Source organism: Tiliqua scincoides, chromosome 1 (genome assembly GCF_035046505.1).
Source record: "Tiliqua scincoides isolate rTilSci1 chromosome 1, rTilSci1.hap2, whole genome shotgun sequence".
Classification (NCBI taxonomy): domain Eukaryota; kingdom Metazoa; phylum Chordata; class Lepidosauria; order Squamata; family Scincidae; genus Tiliqua; species Tiliqua scincoides.
The window spans coordinates 88,984,083-89,004,517 of record NC_089821.1 but is presented as its reverse complement, the minus strand read 5'-3'; the positions used below and the strand labels follow the sequence as shown (position 1 = coordinate 89,004,517).

Genomic DNA, 20,435 nt, shown 5'->3' with positions numbered 1-20,435 from the left:
AACTCAGAATACAGGTGGAACGATAACTCAAGAAAATGAGATGAAATATAGAATGCAGGGTTGTACCAAAATGTTTCTCAGTTCAGTTACTGGGAGCAAGATTGTGGTATTGCCTCTTTCCCAAAATTCCTGAAACCAAATTGTATAGTATGATTTTTAGATCATCTGCAAAATTTTCATTGACTTTTAGTTATTAATTTTGCACCAATAATAATAATTTGTTGTTTGCCCTTTCAGCTAAAAACGTTTCCTGTAACTTTTACTCTGAATTTGAATGTGGAAATGGTGAGTGCATTGATTACCAACTCTCCTGTGATGGTATTACCCATTGTAAGGACAAGTCAGACGAGAAGTTACTTTATTGTGGTAAGTCAACCCATTGCAGGTTGTTTTTCTTCATTCTTTATGTTTTCATATCTAATCTCCATGAGATGTTTCTACTTAGCTATATAAGTTACAGTCTAATTCTAATTAACCCCCCACCACCACCAATACTGCTAAACCAACAAATCATCCTGTGGTGGTCAGATAGTCGTCAATGTCTCCTTATGATAAGGAAAAAATTTTATTCTGGGACATTCCACTGCCCAAATGGGTCTCGTCACATTTGCACCAACCATTTTACTGGCACAGATCCAAAGAGAGTAAGGGAGAGATATGAGGGAAAGGGGATTGGATCCTGATACATGCCAGTGCCTCTGGGATCTATACCTCTCTCCCCTGTTTCGCCTCCTGTCCATCCCTTCCTCACTCACGCACTCCCCCGTTCCTCCCCCTTCTATTCTTCCTGCTGACCACCCACACTACTGCCAGGAGGCCTCTCAACTGGCCCATGCACGTGGCCACCAGCCATGTTTACTGGCTGTCTTGTTGCACATACTGATTATGTGTCATGTCTGCCACCAGGCTGGCATGTCCATTGGCATTCTGCCAGCGGGAGCCTTAGTTTATAGCCATGTTCATATAAATTTTAGATGAAAAATTAAGTTTGTCTCTGTATTTTTATTTACCAGAAAATAGAATTTGCCGGAGAGGCTTTAAGTCTTGTCTTAATCGGCGATGTATCTCCACTAATCAAGTATGTGATGGCAAAAATGATTGTGATGACAACTCTGATGAAGTAGGCTGTGAAGGTACATTTGGTTTCTTCTGCTTTACAACATTTATAAAGTTAACAATTGATATATATGAAAAGAAACTATCACTTACAAAAGAAAATGTTTGTTTGGCTGGATTGTGCAGTGCTTTTGTTTAGTTCTACATATTTTTAATGTATAGCAATAGGTATGAATGTTGCTTATAGAGAAGCTTGAATATGAGGATTACATTTGATCATTAACTAATAGTCACTGATACCTAGCTGAATGTCTAGAATTTTAAGAAAATGTCCTTCTAAAATACTAATCATTGTAGATACTAAAATTAACTGAAATATTGACTGATTGTAAATATATGCACAACAGTGACAATCTGTGTATGGCAACATGCTTCTGTGCATGGACTCTCTGGCCCTTAGAACATCTCTGGATGCAAGGTGGGGGGCGACAGAAGCCCCAGGACTGCCACTGTGCGCTCTGGGTGTACCTGAACAGACCAATCCTAAATATTGTTGTCACAATATGTGGCACATTTTTTTATTTCTAAACGAAGCACATTTCATTCTTAGTACTTTTCATAAGTAGTTTAAATTTTTTTTATCTGTATAAATGCTTTAACCAGTGCAAATTGCATCTATAGCTTTCTTTTCTTTCCCCTAACATAACCCTTCCTCTGTAGTTTCAGTATGCACTTCAGCAGAATTTCACTGTGCGGATGGATCTTGCATTGCAAAATCAGCACAATGCAATCAGATTATTGATTGTTCAGATGCTTCAGATGAGAAAAACTGCAGTAAGGAATTCTATTTTCTATTGTGTTGTAGCTATTTATATCTGGCATTATATTAAAATAGAGGCTTGGATTCCAACTTACTATTTTGCTCATGATTGGAAGGAGAGTTGCATAAGCATAAGTGATCCATTCAGGAATGGAAAGGGTCCTTGTACAAACACAATTTTTCTTTTCATTCATCAACAGATCTATCATGAACAATGTGGGATCCAAACTGTAATCTGTATCCAATATGTAATTAATTTCTGTCATTTAACTTTGGTGACAGGCAATAAATACTATGATTGTGGCAGCTACGTAGTTTACTTGAATTTTAAATATATTAGGTAACAAGCCTTATAAGATGGATCACCAGCCAATTTCAGGTTGGAAACCTAAACTGGTGATGTCACTACTGGCCATGATATCACTTCCAAGTTATTGACATCACTTCTGGTGGGTCTTGACGGATTGTCATTCTAAAAAGTGGGTCCTGGTGCTAAGAAGTTTGAGAACTACTGAGGTAACGTATAATAATGTTAATTCCATTTTGTTTTCTTCAGATAATACAGATTGTACTCATTTCTATAAGCTTGGAGTCAAATCTTCAGGGTTTGTTAGTTGTAATTCCACTTCACTTTGCATACTACCAGAATGGATGTGTGATGGATCTAATGACTGTGGGGATTATACAGATGAATTAAAATGCCCAGGTAATTGGAAACAAAATAATTAAATCTTCCTTCATGATGAACTAGTAAGCAAAACATTAATTTGTGCTGTCACTGATTTTACTCTTTATTTTATCTATCAATCCTTCATGCAAGACAACTTGATTTCTAGAAAAGAAGTTAAAATTGCTTCTTTTATTTACCCCAGTTCGAAACAGATATACATGTGAAGAAAATTATTTTGGTTGTCCTAGTGGGAGATGTATCCTGAATAGCTGGGTATGTGATGGTCAAAGAGATTGTGAAGATGGTATTGATGAATTACACTGTGGTGAGTAACAACCATAAATCAAGAATATTTTACTTAATTTTGGTTTATTTTAAAATTTTAAAATACTTATTTTTTAATACTTTCCCCTTGTTGCCAAGACATTCAAGGAAGCTAACAATAGCATTTGCTGTTATATGTTTGCTAAAGAGCTGTTAGTCATTATTTTTGCAGGTAGGGGAAAGCATTTAGTGCAAGGGTTCCCAAACCTTCACAACCCACTGGATCATTTGCAGTTGATCCAGAGCCAGCCGAGCCCAGGAGACTGGGCTGATCAACTGGAAGTCACACCTGGGTTGCGCACACATCTCCCGTGTCATTTTCTGCATCATACCATAATTCCTCAAACTGTGTGTCACACCAGCACGGTAAAACACAAGGTTTGGAAACTGCAGAGCAATGCAGAAAATGATGAGAGGGGCATATGTGCGATCCAGATGTGACTTCCAGGTTGTCCATCATTTTAGGTTGCAGTGTTGGTGGACCCTCAGTCCACCAGAAACTGCTGGGAACTGCTGGTTTAGTGTATCTGTCCCATGATGCAGAAGGAGAAGATACAAAACATGTAATGTCTAGCATAAAAAGTAATCTAGTAAATTTTTTCTTGATCAGTTGTAGGTTTACAAGGGAAGGGGTAAAGGAGGGAAAGTGTATATGACAAAGATGGTGGGTGTAGAAATATCAGGTTGTGGACCTTGTGCAATATACCATGTAGTATACCTGGTTCAATATGACTGATTATATCCCTGGTGTCCAAAGGGCTGGGAAGGCGTTAAGGCCAATGTTGACAAGGAAACAAATTTAGGTTACAAATCAAATAAGGAAAGAAATCTGGTACTTCCATTTTCTATGTGGAGGAAACTGGCTAGGTGATAGTCCATGCAACAGTTTGTGCAAAAACATCCAATACTGAGTTTTTAAAATAAATTTATGTTAATATTATAGTATCTGTCCTGAAAAATCCCTGATTTCCCCCTATTTCTTTACCTATTTCTTCCTCTTTTGCACTCCTAACCCTTTAGAACCCCTTCTACAGCTTTTCAGCCTCTTAAAAGTTATTCTACTGAGTTAGGGCCCAATGCTATACAGTGTGTGCCAGCTCACCACCGGCATGCACTGTCACCAATGTGCTGTAAGGCATGTTTGTGAGTCCTAATGCTGGTGCTCTGCCAGTGCTAGCCCAGCGCTGGCCGGCACTGGGCTAGTGTCGGTGGAGTGCCAGCACTCCGCCACTTGGCAGTGTCCTGGAACACCGGGCAGCGGAGAGGGCAGCGGAGAGGTAGTTGGGGGCATGGGGGAGGTGGAGAGGAGGCAGTCCAGTGTGGGGGGAGGCAGTCGGAGGGTGGGGAGTGGGCAGGGAGGAGGCCTGCCGGAGGGAGGGAGTGGGGTGGGAGGGAGGTGAGCCTCTGTTTTAGACCACCAACCTGACAGGGACCTCAAAATTCTACGCTGACTCAGCATAGAATTGAGTGGCCCCATTGTGGGTCTACTCAACTTAACGTGGAATAAGGGGACGAAAGTCCCCTTCATGCGAGGAGCCACCGGTGCTGCCTGCAACACACGCAGGATGCAGGGGCAGCCATTTTTGGTGCCATTGCAGCCCTGGGCGCCAGGAGCACAGGATTGGGCTGCTGCAGGAACCACTGTCCTGGAATGCTTCCATGATAGCTTTTGTACTGAGCAGCATGTCAGAAAACCCACATGACCATGCTGACAGATGGTTCTGTGGGTTTGCTTTCTTCATCTGGCTTCCCTAAGAACAGTAGATTCTAGCCATCTTCCCTGCTGGCATGGAATAGTTGAGTGGGCATCCAAGCTCACCTGATGAGCAAACTCACAGCACCATGGACAACTTTGCAGATGGCAAGATGACAAAGTTCTGCTTCCAGAGCAGGGGTAGTTATAGGACATTGTCTAAGACAAAAGCATTCCTAGGTGAACAGTAATTTCTGGAGCTTCTCCTGGGTGTGTAGGTAGGAGTTTACTGAACTTAACCAAGCTAAAGCTTGTCCTTTCAGGAGATTACAAAGGTTTAATTATACCCCAGTCAGAGAGGTTCCTAAGGGACAAAAGGTATGGCTGCACCCATATTCAGGTTTTTGATGAGAGAGGCTTCCTGGAGATGAAATCTGAAAAGTGGGTCCAGCCAACCTGCCTGTTAGGTAGCTGGAACTTAATTTATCATGCAGCAGGTCTTGTGCTTGCAGCAAGATTATATCAAGATGGAGCATCTGAATTTGCAAGACCTTAGATAATAGGAAACACATGGATGGCCTGTAGCACTGCCACCATGTTTAACAAGAAACCCTAGTGAAATTGTTTGAGCACCATAAAGCTTAAATAACAGCCCAATTTTATGGGCTAAAAATGCTGGTGAAACATATGTTCTTCCAGTGCTGGCTGAAGCACTTTCTGGCAGTGCGCTGAGTAGCATGCTGCTGGGCAGTGGCAGAAAGGTCAGAGCCTTCCTTTGCATGTTGCTTGAACTGCCAGCTGTAATGGAAGTTAAGATGGTGGGGGAAGCAGGAAGGGGGGGAAGGTATCATGCTTCACCTGTGGGGGGAGGGAGGAAGGATACATTTGTTCTGTATGTATTGCAGTGGTAAAAGTTTAACACCCCATCCTCTACAACTTCACACAGACAGAAGTTGAATAAGAACATGAATAAGAGGTTTCTGCATTGTGATTTGAAAAAAATTGAAAAGTAATATATAATTATTGCCAATTCAGAAACCTTTGGTTTTTAGATCAGCAAGAATTAAGATGATTGCCTTTCCAGACTCATGTTCCAGAAAGCAAGAACACTGAAAATTAAGGTGTTCGCTTTAATTTCCATGCCATGTAAGCAGTAAGGATTTTATACAGTCTTGTGTATTATGTTGGCATTACCAATTAGGCTCCATTCACCTTCACTTTACTTGGCCTTTCAGCTCAACATTAGTCTAGAGAGAGGCATTCATTCATAAAATTCAGTAGGTGGAGCTTTCCCAATCACTTATTAGAGATACAACTGATGAATTTCTGCTACACGTATCTCTACAAATCAAAGTACTTTCTCAAAATGTGTTTTTAAATCTGTTTATATTTGAATATTCTTATACATTAATGCTTTCTAGGATTTCAATTCCTTCTTCTTTTCTCTTCCATTTTGTCTCTTAATCCTTATCAAGCTTCAGCGTTACCTTTTATCAAGAAATGCTTTTAAAAATATGACTTCCTGTATAATGAGCATGATGAATCATTAATGGTACATTCTCTGTAGTTTTTCAAAGTTTAAATAAATAATGCAGTTTATGCTAATCCTTAATTTATTCTTCAATGTAATCTTATCATTTATTTAAAACTTATATTCAGATTTCCAATCTACTCTATCCAGAAGGTTTAGAAATTAGAATAATCTAGACGCAAAACATATATCTTCAAGCTAAAGCAAATGGCAATACTTTGTATATCAAAATCCAACCCAACAGTTAATCCTAGAGAAGAACTGAGAAGAAATCAGGTTCACTTTATTGACACTGACCTTCTCCCACTCTTGGGTCATGTCTAAGCACATGCAACATGCTCTGACATACATTGAATGGTACTCACCATCACAGATGTGAATTTAAGGTCCCAATCTTTCTGGGGTGCAAGATCCTATATGGCGGTGCAAAAGCTAGGCTTTCACGCACTGCTGGGCCACTGCTGCAAATGGCAGGAGGAATGCCTCATGCAGCACAGGATCCAGGAGGCTCTGCAGGTGCTGGTAAGTTGGTGGGGAAGGGGAGGTATTGGCTTTTCAAGGCAGAGAGGGAGGAGAGAGGAGGGTACTGTACTTGAAATCAGAAACTAAAAGAAAATAAAGAAGTTGCTAGCTCAGACTTCCCTAGTTGGCAAATCTATTTACAGCTCAGTATGATCCAGTGTGTTGCCTGCTCCTGACACCAAAGAAGCACAGCATCTCGGGAATTAACCGTGCTCCTCCTGGATAGTACTTGATGTTGCCTTGACATGGCAGGAATCTCAGCAAAAAATCAGCTGATTGGAACACTTTGCTTCACATAGCAAAGTAGGGTTAAAAAAGTCTTCTTGGTAAGATATGGGAGGGGAAGTTCCCGTGCAGTTTCTAAAAGATATTCAAGCTAATACCATATTACAATTTCCTGGAGAAAGTGAATAAAATTCTGCAGTAGCTTTTAGAATTTGAGAGGAAGTTATCAGCTGGCTAATGGATGGAAGCACTATTCTCAGAAATTTTTGGAAGGGTTTTCTCCTGTCTTAAAAGTAAACTAGACTTTTCTACAATGTGAGCATGAGCCTTGATATTATTTCAAAGATAAGCAAAACTATGGTTTACATTTCTTCTTCCTTAGATTCCTCTTGTTCATGGAATCAGTTTGCTTGTTCTGAACACAAGTGTATCTCTAAACAGTGGTTATGTGATGGGGAGGATGATTGTGGGAATGGCTTGGATGAAAGTAAAGCTATTTGTGGTGAGTACTGTAATTATATGCAATGATTGATTCTAGATTCAGATTCCAGAAGTCAGTGGCATTCCTAGCGGGGGCAAAAGCCTCATGACACCACACAAGAGGGGTGGAAAAATCGCTCCTCCTGTACAGTTGTGCATGACCCAATTGCCAGTGCCACCACTGCCCTCCCTCTTCTGTTTTAAAAAATAGCAGAGGAGGGTGGGCAGCCCTTAAGGCAGCGCGACAGGGCTCCAAAGTGCCTTTCATGTGCTGCTCTGGGGGCCACACACCCCCCACTGCTATTTTTTTAAAGTGGAGGAGGGAGGGAAAGCAGCTGGGAAAAGCTCTGAGAGTGGCTGAGCCTTTCTGAAAAGCACTCCTGGCCTCCTCCTCTTTAAATAGGGGAAGGAGGAGGCAGGCCTGAGAAGGAGCGTGAGCTCTGAGAGCCCTGTACGGACCATCTCTTGGTTCCCCTGTAGGGAACCAAGCCAGGTGCTAATAGTGTACTTTTGGTTCCACAGATTGACAGGGGATACATTGACAGGGGATGCAAGACCTCTGATCATACTATATTAGCTGACATGCAGCAGAATTTGGCATTACCAATTTTGATTAAATGACTATATAATTTAATTGTTCACTGTTTAAGAGGAAGTCATAGCCCAGTGGAAGAGTATATGGTTGCCATGCACAAGCTCCAAGATTCAATCCAAGGCATCACTGGATAAGACTTTGAATGTAACCATCTAAAATAAATTTGGTGCTGTATTTATCTAACAAATTATCTTCATTGTATCACTTGAGATTTAAGTGGGTCCATAGAGGAGGATCACTGATTAGAGCGCAGCTTTTGAAGGCACAGTTTCAGAAAGTTTATAGGGTATCTCTTGTTCATCATAATTTTTTTTTCTGCCTCCAGATTCAGTAACCTGCGCCCCAGACATGTTCAGCTGCTTGGGTTCCTATGCTTGTGTTCCTCAGCACTGGCTTTGTGATGGTGAACGAGACTGTCCTGATGGGAGCGATGAGCTTTCTACAGCAGGATGTGGTATGAGCCATTTTTCAATGTATATGAGTAACAAATGTCCTCTTGTTTTTATAGCTTTTGCCTTTTGTTTTCTCTTTTAGTTTTAATATATGAAGCATTTAGCCAGGGATGGGCAAATCCAGCGCAGCTTGAGTCACAAGCGCCCCCCACGACTCAACTCAAAAACTACTCATAACAGAGGCACTTTCTGCCAAGTCTCCCTTTCACGACTCAAAAAGACTTGACTCAAGTTGTTTCCTTTAAAAAGCCAGCCATGGGGAAAAAAAAAATGGGGCTGCTGCCAGGGGGCATGTGTGTATCAGAGTTCTCTTTAGTCGTTCCTCTGCTGCCCCATCCCATCTGGAAACAAGGCGGGAGGGTTGAGAAGGATTGCAGGAGAGCACAGACACAAGCGGCAAGAGGGAGGAGGGTCACACGCAGCAACTGCAAGGCTTACCAGGATGACACAATCCTTTGCAGCTCTACTCAGAAGTAGTCCCATTTGTGCCGGTTGTTCAATGATACTCCCTCCTCCTAAGTAACAACAGAGCCATGAGGAGAAAAGCGTGATTGCTATTTACCGCCTCCCCCCTGGCAAGAACTCCCTTGGTCTTCTCCTTCTGCCTTCCCTTGGCCAAAGAAAATATCAACCTCCCATCCTGTGTCCAGTGGTCATTGGTTCTTTCAGAGATGGGCAAGAGACCCTGCTCCTGTCTCCCTCTCCCTCCCTGTGCTTCTCCAGTGAATCATAAGGCAAGAACTCCCTTGGGCTCCTCCTCTTGTCCTACCTCATCCAACTAAAATATCAAAGCTCCCGTCCTTCTTCCAATGATCATAGAAGAAAAAGAGAGCTCGCTCCCACCACTCCCCTTCCTTTTCGGTTGCAAAAGCAAACATTAACCTTTCCCTGCAACCTGGCTAGAACCTCTCTGCTCTGAATAATGGCCCCATGAGATATTTCATGCCATGAAAACAATAAGCAAGCGCATCCAGACAGAGGCAGACTCAAGTCTGCATGCGTGGGGACAAGTGCCGAATTAAGGGGACTCGAGTGTTTTGCTAAGTCATCCACGCGTAAACGGGTCAGCGAAAAATGCGCATTTTTGTGACTTTCACTTGAATCACCTGACTTGAGTTCCCATCCCTGTGTTTAGCTGTAAGATCCTTTCCCTTAACAAATTCAAAATCTTATAGCCTAGTAGGCCTGAAACAGTAGGGACAGATCCTCAGTGAATGAATGTAGATCAAAATCTAATGTATAGGCTGGAATCCAAACTGGTGTGAGTGGCTGCTCTGTTTGCACACAGGGACTTTTAAGCTCTCCACTTTCAAGGTTGTGATGTCCTCTGGAGTGAAACCTCACAAGGCATCAGAGCCTGCACTCAAAAGAAAAGTTTTCTTCCTTTAAGCACAAGCAGAACTGCTTTCCTCTATAATTCAGAGAGTGTAGAGTTGGACATTGCTATAAAGCATTTACAAGTGCAATGTAGTAGGATACTCCTTTTGGAAAATTGGTTCCAGTTTTTAAAAAAATCTACTTTAATATATTTTTATTTGTTCAATATATTCAGATAACCCAGTGGTTCTCAAACTCGGGCGTCATGACATCCCAGCCTGAGGGCCCTGAACTCTGCCCCATTAAGGGACAGGGGTGGGGAAAAGGTAGCAACGCAATCCCCAGGATCGTGTCACTAAGGAGGGGTGCAGATTCTGGCATGTACTTACCAGTCCCTGCAGCAGCATCCCAGGAGTGTGGGGATCCTCCACAGGGCTGTGCACGCGATCCTCCACAGGGCTCCCTGAGCTTTAGAAATTGAAAGTGGAGCGATTGTGCTCCACTTCTGGAGGTGGGGCGCAATTGCTCCACTTTCCTTTTCTGAAGGTTCGGGAGCCCTGTGGATGGTCACACAGGGCTCCCCGCACTCCTGGGAGGCTGCTGCAGGGACTGGTAAGTACATGCCAGTCCCTGCACCCCCCTTAGTGACGCGATCCTGGAGATCGCTTTGCTGCCTTCGCCCCTACCCCAGCTGCCTTCCCTGCTCTCCCCCCCATGCCTACAGCGGTTCTCGAGCTCCCTGTGAGTTTGAGAACTGCTGTGATAACCTTTTACTTTGCTTCATGTAATTTGAAATTTGTGACCTTTGCTTTGACTTATATGCGGTGGCATAGCTAGCAGATATGGGGGGCCCTCAAGAGGGTGACACCATGAATGACTAAAATAGCTAAAATTGCAAGTTTGTAGGAGTTAGTAGGAGTTATACCATCATGTTATATACCAGGGGTGTCAAAGTCATTTCATACAGAGGGCCAAATAGCATTCATGATGCCTGCTGAGGGCCAGAGGTAATGTCATTACACAGGAAGTGATGTCATTAAACAGGTCAAAACCAGAAATAAACACTCTGTTCTCCTGTAGGAACTCATTGGTTGCTAATGACAGGAGAGAAAATACAGAAATCTTGATCATATTTCAAGATACGGGAGAGCCCAATTATCATGCTGGCCACCCTTTCAGCAGTGTCACCTTAGCATTGCTCAGGAGCTGAGAGTCCAAGGGCCAGATAAAAAGCTTCTGGGGGCCACATCTGGCCCCTGGACCTTATGTTTGACATCCCTGTTATATACCATTTGATGTGCAATTTACAGCAATTTAAAAACAGGAGTGAAATATCTCAAGTCTATCAAAAGTTATGGCCAAAAAACCAGAAAGCAAAAATGGAATGTCTTATGTAACAAAAAATGCATTTCCTTAACTCAAAATGGATCAATGAGACTGAATGTTCAAAGAGTCAATGAGATATTGTTATGATACAGCATGGAACCAATAAGGTGTTAGTAAGGTGACACCTTGGGAGGGTGATGCCACTAGTGACCAACATTGTGGAAATTGTGGTTTTTTAGGAACAATACCATCATGTTATATACCATTCGATGTATAATTTACAGCAGCATGCAATGAAACAAACTGCATTGAAATATCTGTGTTCTTTCAAAAACTATAGCCAAATAACCAGAAAAGAAAAACACAACTTATCACAAAAAGGGGATTTTCTTAACTCAGAACTGACCAATGAGTTTGAGTGTTCTGAGAGCTAACAAGGTGTTATTATGACACAGCATGGCACCAATAAGGGCTTGTTATGAGTCAGCTCCTTTTCCACGTATCAGAGCTAATACTCAAACTCCTTGTGTGAGTCTCATCATGTTGGCCGCTGTTTTTTTTTTGTTGTTGATTACTTGATTGTTTGGGTAACCTGTACTGCTAAAATAAATAAAGTTAGTGAAGGTGATACCTTGAGTTACCAGACCAGGTGATACCAACCCTCCTGATGACATTGGTGGGAAGGCTGGGTGTGTTGTACACTGGCTTAGATGACTTTTAAAGTGAATTCTAAACATTTATGGTGGGCTATAATAAATTGTAATTAATCATGATGGCTACATTGGACCTCCAGATGCAAGGACAGTATATCAATGACTACTATGCTCAGGGGAGCAATAGCAGGGGAGGGCACTGACGTTCATCCATTGCTTATGGGAAATATTCCATGCATTTATTTTCTGACCATTGTTATTATTCATGTCATGGCTATTACTGTCTCTCAGCCTCACCTACCTCACAGGTAGAGGACAAAAGAAGGGAAGGAGCCTTGCACACCACCCTGAGCTCCTTAGAGGAAGGGTGGTATAAAAATGTGAAAAATATAAATTAATTAGATAATTTTGTTGTATGGGATGACAAAAGTTTATGGGCCCTGGGAATCAAATGACTTAGCTACGCCACTGCTTATATGCCTGATTTCAAGGGAAGCAGATGTTTTGCATGTAGAAAGTGCCAGATCCAATCCCTATCATTTCCACCTTGGGCTCTGGAAAAACTCCTGTCCGTAATCCTAGAGAGTTACTGCCACTTACATCCAAACTACATGTTATACCAAATGTGTAACGTGGCCTTCTGGTTGTTGTTGTTGTTAGTAGCAGAATTGGGGGTCAAAATGGGTGAAACTATTGTTTGAGAATAGAGAGGCTCTAGACCAGGGGTGCTCAATAGGTGGATCGCGATCTACCGGTAGATCGCGAGGCAAAATGAGTAGATCGCGGAGTGCCGACCCCCCCCTTCAGGTGCCTCTGGGAGGAAACGCCGGGAGTAAGGCCCATTGTACTCAATGGGGCTTACTCCCAGGTAAGTGTGGCTAGGATTGCAGCCTCACAGCCTAATCCTAGGCATGTCTGCTCAGGAGTAAGTCCTGTTATACTCAGTGGGGCTCAAGGTACACCAACATACATTGTACACATAAATGTTATATGTTATGATGGCGCGAACATTGTAAAAAAAACTCTGGTAGATCTCCGGGCCTTGCTGGGTTTCAAAGTAGCTCTCGAGCCAAAAAAGTGTGAGCACCCCTGCTCTAGACTTTGTTCCAACTATCATTCTGATTCTGACTGTGCCCCTGCAATATGCTATTTTTATTGGTCAATTCCTTTTATTGAAAGCTAATATGATTTTTTTTTGTAAATGTCATTTTTACATTTACATACAAAGGAAGGATTATTATTATTATTATTATTATTATCTGGGATTTTAAGAAGCATCATATGTTTGGTAACTTCTCCTTAACTTACATAATATTTTTGTTAGAGTATTCATTTCTTTATAGAAATATACTACCACTTCACTGATTTTTTTTTTAAAACCTTTAAGTTACTGTTTCTGGGTTTATTCCTTAGGCTGCAGTCCTGTACACACCTACCTGGGATTAACTCCCACTGAGCTCAATAGGGACTCACTTCTAAATATGTATGTCAGACGTGCATAATTCTTGAATATGATGATTTAAGTGTTCAACTTTGTTTAATGCAAGGTGTTTCTTTTTATACTGTGAAATATGACAGATGGGTAACTAGGTACTTCAAACTTATGTTCTGATAGTTATCCTTCTTTTATCGTGAAGTTGTGAAGTCTTTTTTTGTAATCTGTTGATTCTATATTTTTTTAAATACAGAAAATACAGAAAACATACAGAAAACCATATGTTCTCATGTTTGCTTAAGAAATGTTTTTCATGTATTCTTTTTATTTTAAGCTCCAAATAATACCTGTGATGAAAATACTTTCACATGCCACAATAAAGTCTGCATTTCAAAGCAATTTGTATGTGACCATGACGACGACTGTGGAGATGGGTCAGATGAATCCCTAGAATGTGGCAAGTACACCTTAAATATATAGTTATCAATTTAGAATTGATTAAAAAGTTAGATTGAAAAGGTAGTTATAAGAAATTGATACACATTTCACTGGTTTTTGTATTTAATACTAAAAAAAAAAATGAAACCATTATGAAAATGATTATGAAAAATTATGAAACCTAAAACCATTTATTCCACCTAAAACCATATATGAATAAAATCATTTATTCATGCATCTTTTCAAAATTTGTTTCTACGAGGGTCGCCCAGAAAGTAATGCACCACTTTTTTTTTCTCAGCCTACAGTAATGGTATGAATGCGAAACTTTAGATATACATTATTTGAATTTTCAGGAGTGCGCACACAAATTTTTGGTTTCTTCAGATAGCGTAGCTGCAGCAGTGTTTTGAAATTGCGTCTGTAAGTGATGTATGTTACAAGCAGCGTGTCGTCATTGAATTTCTCACTGCAGAGAAAGAAACTGTTGAACATTCACAAATGTTTGTGTACAGTTTATGGAGAATCTGCAGTCGACAGAAGTATGGTTAGTTGCTGGGCACAGAGGGTGAGGCCATTAGAAGGTGGTTCGGCAGAGCTCCAAGATTTGCAGCGTTCGGGGCGGCCATCCACGGCTGTCACACCTGACAAGACGCAGCTTGCTGATGTGCTCATTCGCGAGGACCGACGCATAACGACTAGGCAGTTGGCGCTGAAGCTGTCAATCAGCAAAGGAAGTGTGGATGCAATCATCCGTGCTCTTGATTACTCAAAAGTGTGTGCACGATGGGTTCCACGCTGTCTTACGGTGGACCACAAATCTCTCAGAAAAAACATTTCTTCTGAGTTGCTGAAACGTTTTGAAGATGAGGGGGAAGCGTTCTTGTCCAGGATTGTGACAGGTGATGAAACCTGGGTTCACCATTTTGAGCCCGAAACGAAACGACAGTCGATGGAATGGCATCATCCTCAGTCTCCACAGAAGAAAAAATTCAAAGCAACTGCTTCCTCCGGTAAGGTCATGATCACTGTGTTTTGGGACTGTGAGGGCGTCCTACTCATTGATGTGATGCCAAGAGGCAGCACCATTAATTCTGAAGCTTATGTGAAGACATTAACCAAACTCAAGAAGCGCTTCCAGCGACTTTGGCACCATAACAACCCAGGTGAATGTTTGATTCAACATGATAACGCTCGGCCTCACACAAGTTTGAGGACTTCGGAACACATCACTAAACAAGGTTGGACTGTGTTACCCCATCCACCCTACAGCCCTGACCTAGCTCCCTCAGACTTCCACTTGTTTGGGCCATTAAAGGATGCCATTCGCGGAAGACATTTGGAGGATGACGAAGAGGTGATTCGCACAGTGCAGAAATGGCTTCGTGACCAGAACAAGGAGTGGTACCGACAGGACATACATGCCCTTGTGTCTCGCTGGAAGAAGGCCATAGAACTGGACGGAGATTACGTGGAAAAATAGGGAGTGTAGAAGAAACATTATTCTTTCTTGTGTGTAAGTTTCATTGTGTTCAATAAATAATTGTTGAAGAAAAAAAATGTGGTGCATTACTTTCTGGGCGACCCTCGTAAGTTGCACCAGGGATTTGATGCCCTTTAGAACTTCATGTCCAGTTTCATTAGATGTACAGGCAACTTTAATGAACCGTAGCTTAACCATGTGTAAATACTTGGCTATGTATTACTATAGAAAATGTGTTCACATTTGCCAGTGAAATTTAAAAGCAAGGGAGAAACCTGGGCAATTTCTGCACAACTGGATAGAATATGTATATAATGGGAATTGAAAGCTTAGAAATCTGTACAACCGATTGTTAAACAGAATCTCTTCAAATACTAAACGCAAAAATCTTAAGATTTTGCTGTGCAGTATTTTAAGCCATGTGGACCCAATCCACAATAAGGTGCTGTGCAGAGGCACCCGCATCCCTTAATAGCCTGAAAATCTCAGTCATACTTGGGTCTATAGAGTTCTGGATCTTACTGCTGTGCTACATGTATCATTGCTGTTGTAGGTAGGATTGCCTTTAATAACCCCTTATATTGTCTACTATTCTCTGGCTGACTCTGTTCCACTTAGGATAGTCAGCCCCAGTCACGGAACAAAGTACTTTGAAGAAAAGTGTTCTAACTGTTTCTCTTAACCGAGGAGGCACAACAATAGTGATAACAACCCACTTCTGGTTTTGTGATTGCAAACTGGAAGTGGATTGTGATCACTATTTTCAGACATTCTGAACTTGGGGAGCCCTGGAGAGGCATCTGTGGGCTCCCCACACCCCCCAGGAGGCTGGTGCTTCCACTGGTAAGTTTAAAGAAACCCATTTTGTCCCCAGCAGCGGTGTGATTCTGGCAATCATGTTGCTGCCTTTCCCCCTCCCCTGCAAATACTTACAGGATTTCCAACTTCTGAGGAGATGTTTGGGAACTACTGGCTTAGCACAAATATGTGTTAGATGTGAATCACTTGCAAAAAGATTGTAGCTATTTTTCTTACCTTTTAAACACGCTGAATTTCTCAGATGCACAGAATATATTTTTGATCACTTTGTTTCCAGGCTATCGTCACTGTAATCCCGGAGAATTCAGCTGTGCTGATGGAAGGTGTCTCTTGAATTCTCAGTGGCAATGTGATGGAGATTTTGATTGCCCAGATCATTCAGATGAAGATCCAATTAATATAAAATGCAGATCTGCAGGTTCCGCTTTTTTAATATATATGCAGTTTTGCTTTTACTTCAAAAATAATTTCTAATTTTGTTTGAAGAATAATGTCCATAAAAGTGTTTGATGGATAGAACAGACAGCATACGGAGGGTTTAGGAATGATATGGAAGAGATTATAGCTATCATTTCCCTAATTTCTCTTTATTAGACACATTGTTTCTCTAGCACCATATCTCGCTTTCTCCTTTGTGTTCCTGCTGTAGAATGTCATTTCTATCCTCAACATACTGTATATGGAGAGAGAAACTTCTACCCCTGCAGCTGATCAGCAGTGCAGTTTAGTAGTGCACATGCTGAGTACCATGGTTGTTGCAGACAGCAAGATGTATAAGAACTTTATCACACAGAAAAAGTTGATCCAGCCAAAGAAAGTAATTCATGTAACTAAGCGGTCCTGTACACCTCTCTGCTGTACCATCCATCATTTTCTAATGTAGGCACAATATGTGCAATAAATTAAGTTCTGACAATATATTTACCATAGTTATTTGCCTATAGGGTGTGAAATTTTTGTGAATAACTCAAGCTTAGATCATCACCTCGCCTTATCTGGGAGGTCACTCGGGGTCAGGGCTTTTCAAGTAAGTCACTGGCACCAAAGAAGCAATGCAGAGTTAATTAGAGGGCTGTTAATCTCCACGGTAACCTCCCTGGCAAGCTCCAGCCAAAGTCAACCTTTTATTTTCCTCCTGAGAAAAGGGTTAAAGGTTTCCATTGTAATAAAGCAAGCCTTGTTACATTTTGTGAATGCTTGGCAGAGGTCTGCTTTAACACCAGGATGTAATCCTCGTTTCCATTTGAAATAAAAGTCCTAGGCTACAATAGTCAGACAACCCCCTAAGTGTATTCTTCGACTTATCCGAGGGTCGTAGAAAATTATGTGATTTTTTTTTTTTGGGGGGGGGGGGGCTCAAAACCTGCCCTCGACTTATTTGTGAGATCAATGTAGGGGGATGTCTATGGTAGCTTCGGACAATGTCCGATGCCTGGCTGGACTTTCCAATCCGTTCCTGATCACTGTTGGAGTACATCAAGGATCCAGCCTGTCAGTGCTCCTTTTCATTCTTTCCATGGACACGGTCACCAGCATTATCCAGCACCCGCACCCATAGACACTCCTATGTGCCGACAACATGCACCTCACAGCCAAAACCTGCCAAGACCTCACGCAAGAAGGGGATGACCAGCTGGCTGCACATGGGATGCGACTCAACATCAAGAAGATTGAGTACATGGAGGCGGACCCCCCAAATGGAAGGCTCGATCACCATCAGCGGACAGCCTCTGAACAAGGTCACCAGATTCCGGTACCTCAACTCAGTTCTTCACAGTGACAGTGCCTCCCTTCCCGATGCCTGGGCGTGAGCCCAGGCTGCATGGCTTAAGTGGAGGCAAGTTTCTAGTATCCTCTGCATTCGGTGAATGCCCACATGACTCAAGGGGAAGATCTACAAAACCGTCATCCGCCCAGTTGCCCTGTCCGGCTTCTAGTGTTGACCAGCATCTACCAAACACAAACAGGCCCTCCATGTTATGGAAATGAATATGTTCCACTGATCCCTTGGTCTCACATGGTGGGACCGAGTCATGAACGAGAACGTACAACAACCAATGGGGGTTGCACTGATTGCCGAAAAGATGCATGAGGCAAGACTCCGCTAGTATGATAATGTTATCTGGAGCGATGAAGCGAGCCTGGCGAAGACGGCATATTGGCTATTTCCAACTGGACGCTGGACTTGAGGAAGACCAAAGAAGTGGTGCCTCGACCGGTTGAAAGAAGACATGCGGGCACTTGACACTGCCCCAGAAGATGCCCAAATGGCATGCAGCTTGCAGAACAGCAAACCCCGCACCGACGGGGGAAAATCACTAGGATGAAGAAGGGTGTCTATGGTAGCTTCCCTCCAAAACGTGTACCTTTACAGTCTACTTTCTAAGTAGAATAAATTTGAGACTTTATGCAGCTACAAATCTAACTGTCTTGCATGTTAAATTCTATCACAGCTGAAAATGCACAAGATGATTAATATCACTGATTCACACTTAAGCTTTTTAAAAAACATTTATTTAAATTAAAGTGCTTTGAAATAATCTTCCTGTCAAAGGAACATAGGAAGCTACCTTATACTGAATCAGACCATTTGTCCATCTAGATCAGGGGTGTCCAAACATTTTAGCAGGAGGGCCACATCATCTCTCTGACACTGTCGGGGACCAGGGAAAAAAATTAATTTACATTTAACATTTGAATAAATTTACATAAATGAATTTATTAGAGATGGAACTTATATGAATGAATGAAGGTCTTGCAGCTCAAGGTCTATAAAAGGCCTTTTACAAAGCAAGACCAGCCTTTCCTTCGCTGTCACTGCTGCATCACAGACGTGAAACAGCAAGCAGTGGAGGGAGCCCTCGTCCCACAGCTCAGGTGGGGGGTCAAACAGTTGTCCTCATGCTGAGAGCAGTTGCATCAGACCAGCACGGGCTCCAGCAAGTCTCTGGAGGGCCAGAGACTCATTGGAGACTGGGGACTCCCTGAGGGCCAGATTGGGAGCCCCCGAGGGCCACAGGTGGCCCCCTGGCCGGGGTTTGGGCACCCCTGCTCTAGATCAGTATAGTTGGTACTCACCTGCAATGGCCTGCCAAGGTTTCTGACAGAAATTTGTATCTCTCCTCCTTGGTACCACTGAGCTATGGCCTAGATTTGGCTCCTGTCAAATCATATAGATCCTGTCAAATCAATAGAATCATAGAGGTGAAAGGTACGTTGAAGGTCATCTTCACCTTGAAGGTCATCTACTCCAACACCATGTTACTAAGCAGGACAATCCTCTCTAGAACATCTCCGAAGATGTGCCTGTCAAGCCTCTGCATGAAGATTACTTGACTTTTGTAACCAGGGAGAGAATATTGTTACTATCACTTTGTTACACATTTTGAGCCTTTGGAATGGAATGAAACTATAGAAGCCTTGTTAATTAAATAGGTTCATGGATTCGTAGCTTGTGGACAGAAATGAAAAATGCGTACTGGAAATACCTATATTAAAGATCAATACAGAGGCAATATAGCATAAAAAGTAATGGTATTACTTAAAGTACACCAGTAGTATATTACTACCTAAATGTAGTTACTGCATGTTTGATTCTGGTACAATCCAATTGTCATGTCAAACATTCCCTAGCTGTCAGTGTTACTGGGTTGCATTATAACCCAGTTGCAATGTGTAAACGGGCTATGAAACAGCTCTTGTTTGTTTGTTTGCCCTTCCAACAATTTATCCAAGGATTTATACCAAACTTTGAACCTTGAAAGGGACCTCCAAAGCATCTAACAGTGCACATACATACCGATTTAACACTTTTGCCTTCTTCATAAGTTAAGATGCAGTCAAACCTTCAAGCAAGAGTTTTTGACATTTTCCTTGCATTTCATTTGTCTCTTTTCTTTTTTCTTGTTCTTATTTTCAGAACAGTCATGCAACAGTTCCTTTTTTATGTGCAAAAATGGCAAGTGTATTCCTCAAGAAGATGTTTGTGATTCTAAACAGGATTGTGGTGATGGATCTGATGAGAGAAATTGCCATGTTAATGAATGTTTGAGTAAAAAAGTCAGTGGCTGTTCTCAAGATTGTCAGGATCTGCCGGTTGGGTACAAGGTTGGTAGTCATGGTGTGTAAAATATATTATAAACAGAGTTTAAAAAAAATATAAAAACTTGTTTTGCATATACTAGTATTGAAAGTTCCTTTTAAAGAGATAGTAATACAGGTCACAACTTTTGAGTTCAACTATCTTTGCTGTTAGTGTTGTAGTAAGAAATGTTCAGACTTATTGGCCATGGTCTATGAAGATTTTTATTTCCTAATGTTTCAGCCACAACTATGGTGGGCATTTTCAAAGGGCTAGAGTTGAGAACCACAGGTTGTTCATCTCACTCCAGAGCAACTAACAATAACTACCCACTGATCTTTTTCACCATGTGTTCCTTAAAGGACTATGTGATTTCTTTCCACAGCCCAGTTCTTTTCCTGTTCCAAATTCCTGGATCCTAGCATTTCTAAGGGCTGGTAGCCAGGCATTGCTGATGCTCAAAATCTCCTCCTTCCTGTTCATATTGTTGCAGTGTTTTTGTATCTCTATCGCTT

General features: G+C 41.9%; 1 protein-coding gene across 1 annotated transcript in view; it reads left to right on the top strand.

Annotated features, from left to right (window-relative positions):
- The window catches only part of LRP1B (LDL receptor related protein 1B), a 796,682-nt gene that overhangs the window by 642,153 nt on the left and 134,094 nt on the right, over window positions 1-20,435 (top strand). Inside the window, exons 46-55 of the mRNA XM_066621533.1 lie at window positions 238-366; window positions 1,014-1,133; window positions 1,777-1,890; window positions 2,433-2,582; window positions 2,749-2,871; window positions 7,224-7,343; window positions 8,242-8,370; window positions 13,434-13,556; window positions 16,117-16,257; window positions 19,759-19,946. Of these exons, the coding sequence (XP_066477630.1) occupies window positions 238-366; window positions 1,014-1,133; window positions 1,777-1,890; window positions 2,433-2,582; window positions 2,749-2,871; window positions 7,224-7,343; window positions 8,242-8,370; window positions 13,434-13,556; window positions 16,117-16,257; window positions 19,759-19,946 (1,337 nt within the window). The remainder of the gene's footprint in view (window positions 1-237; window positions 367-1,013; window positions 1,134-1,776; window positions 1,891-2,432; window positions 2,583-2,748; window positions 2,872-7,223; window positions 7,344-8,241; window positions 8,371-13,433; window positions 13,557-16,116; window positions 16,258-19,758; window positions 19,947-20,435) is intronic.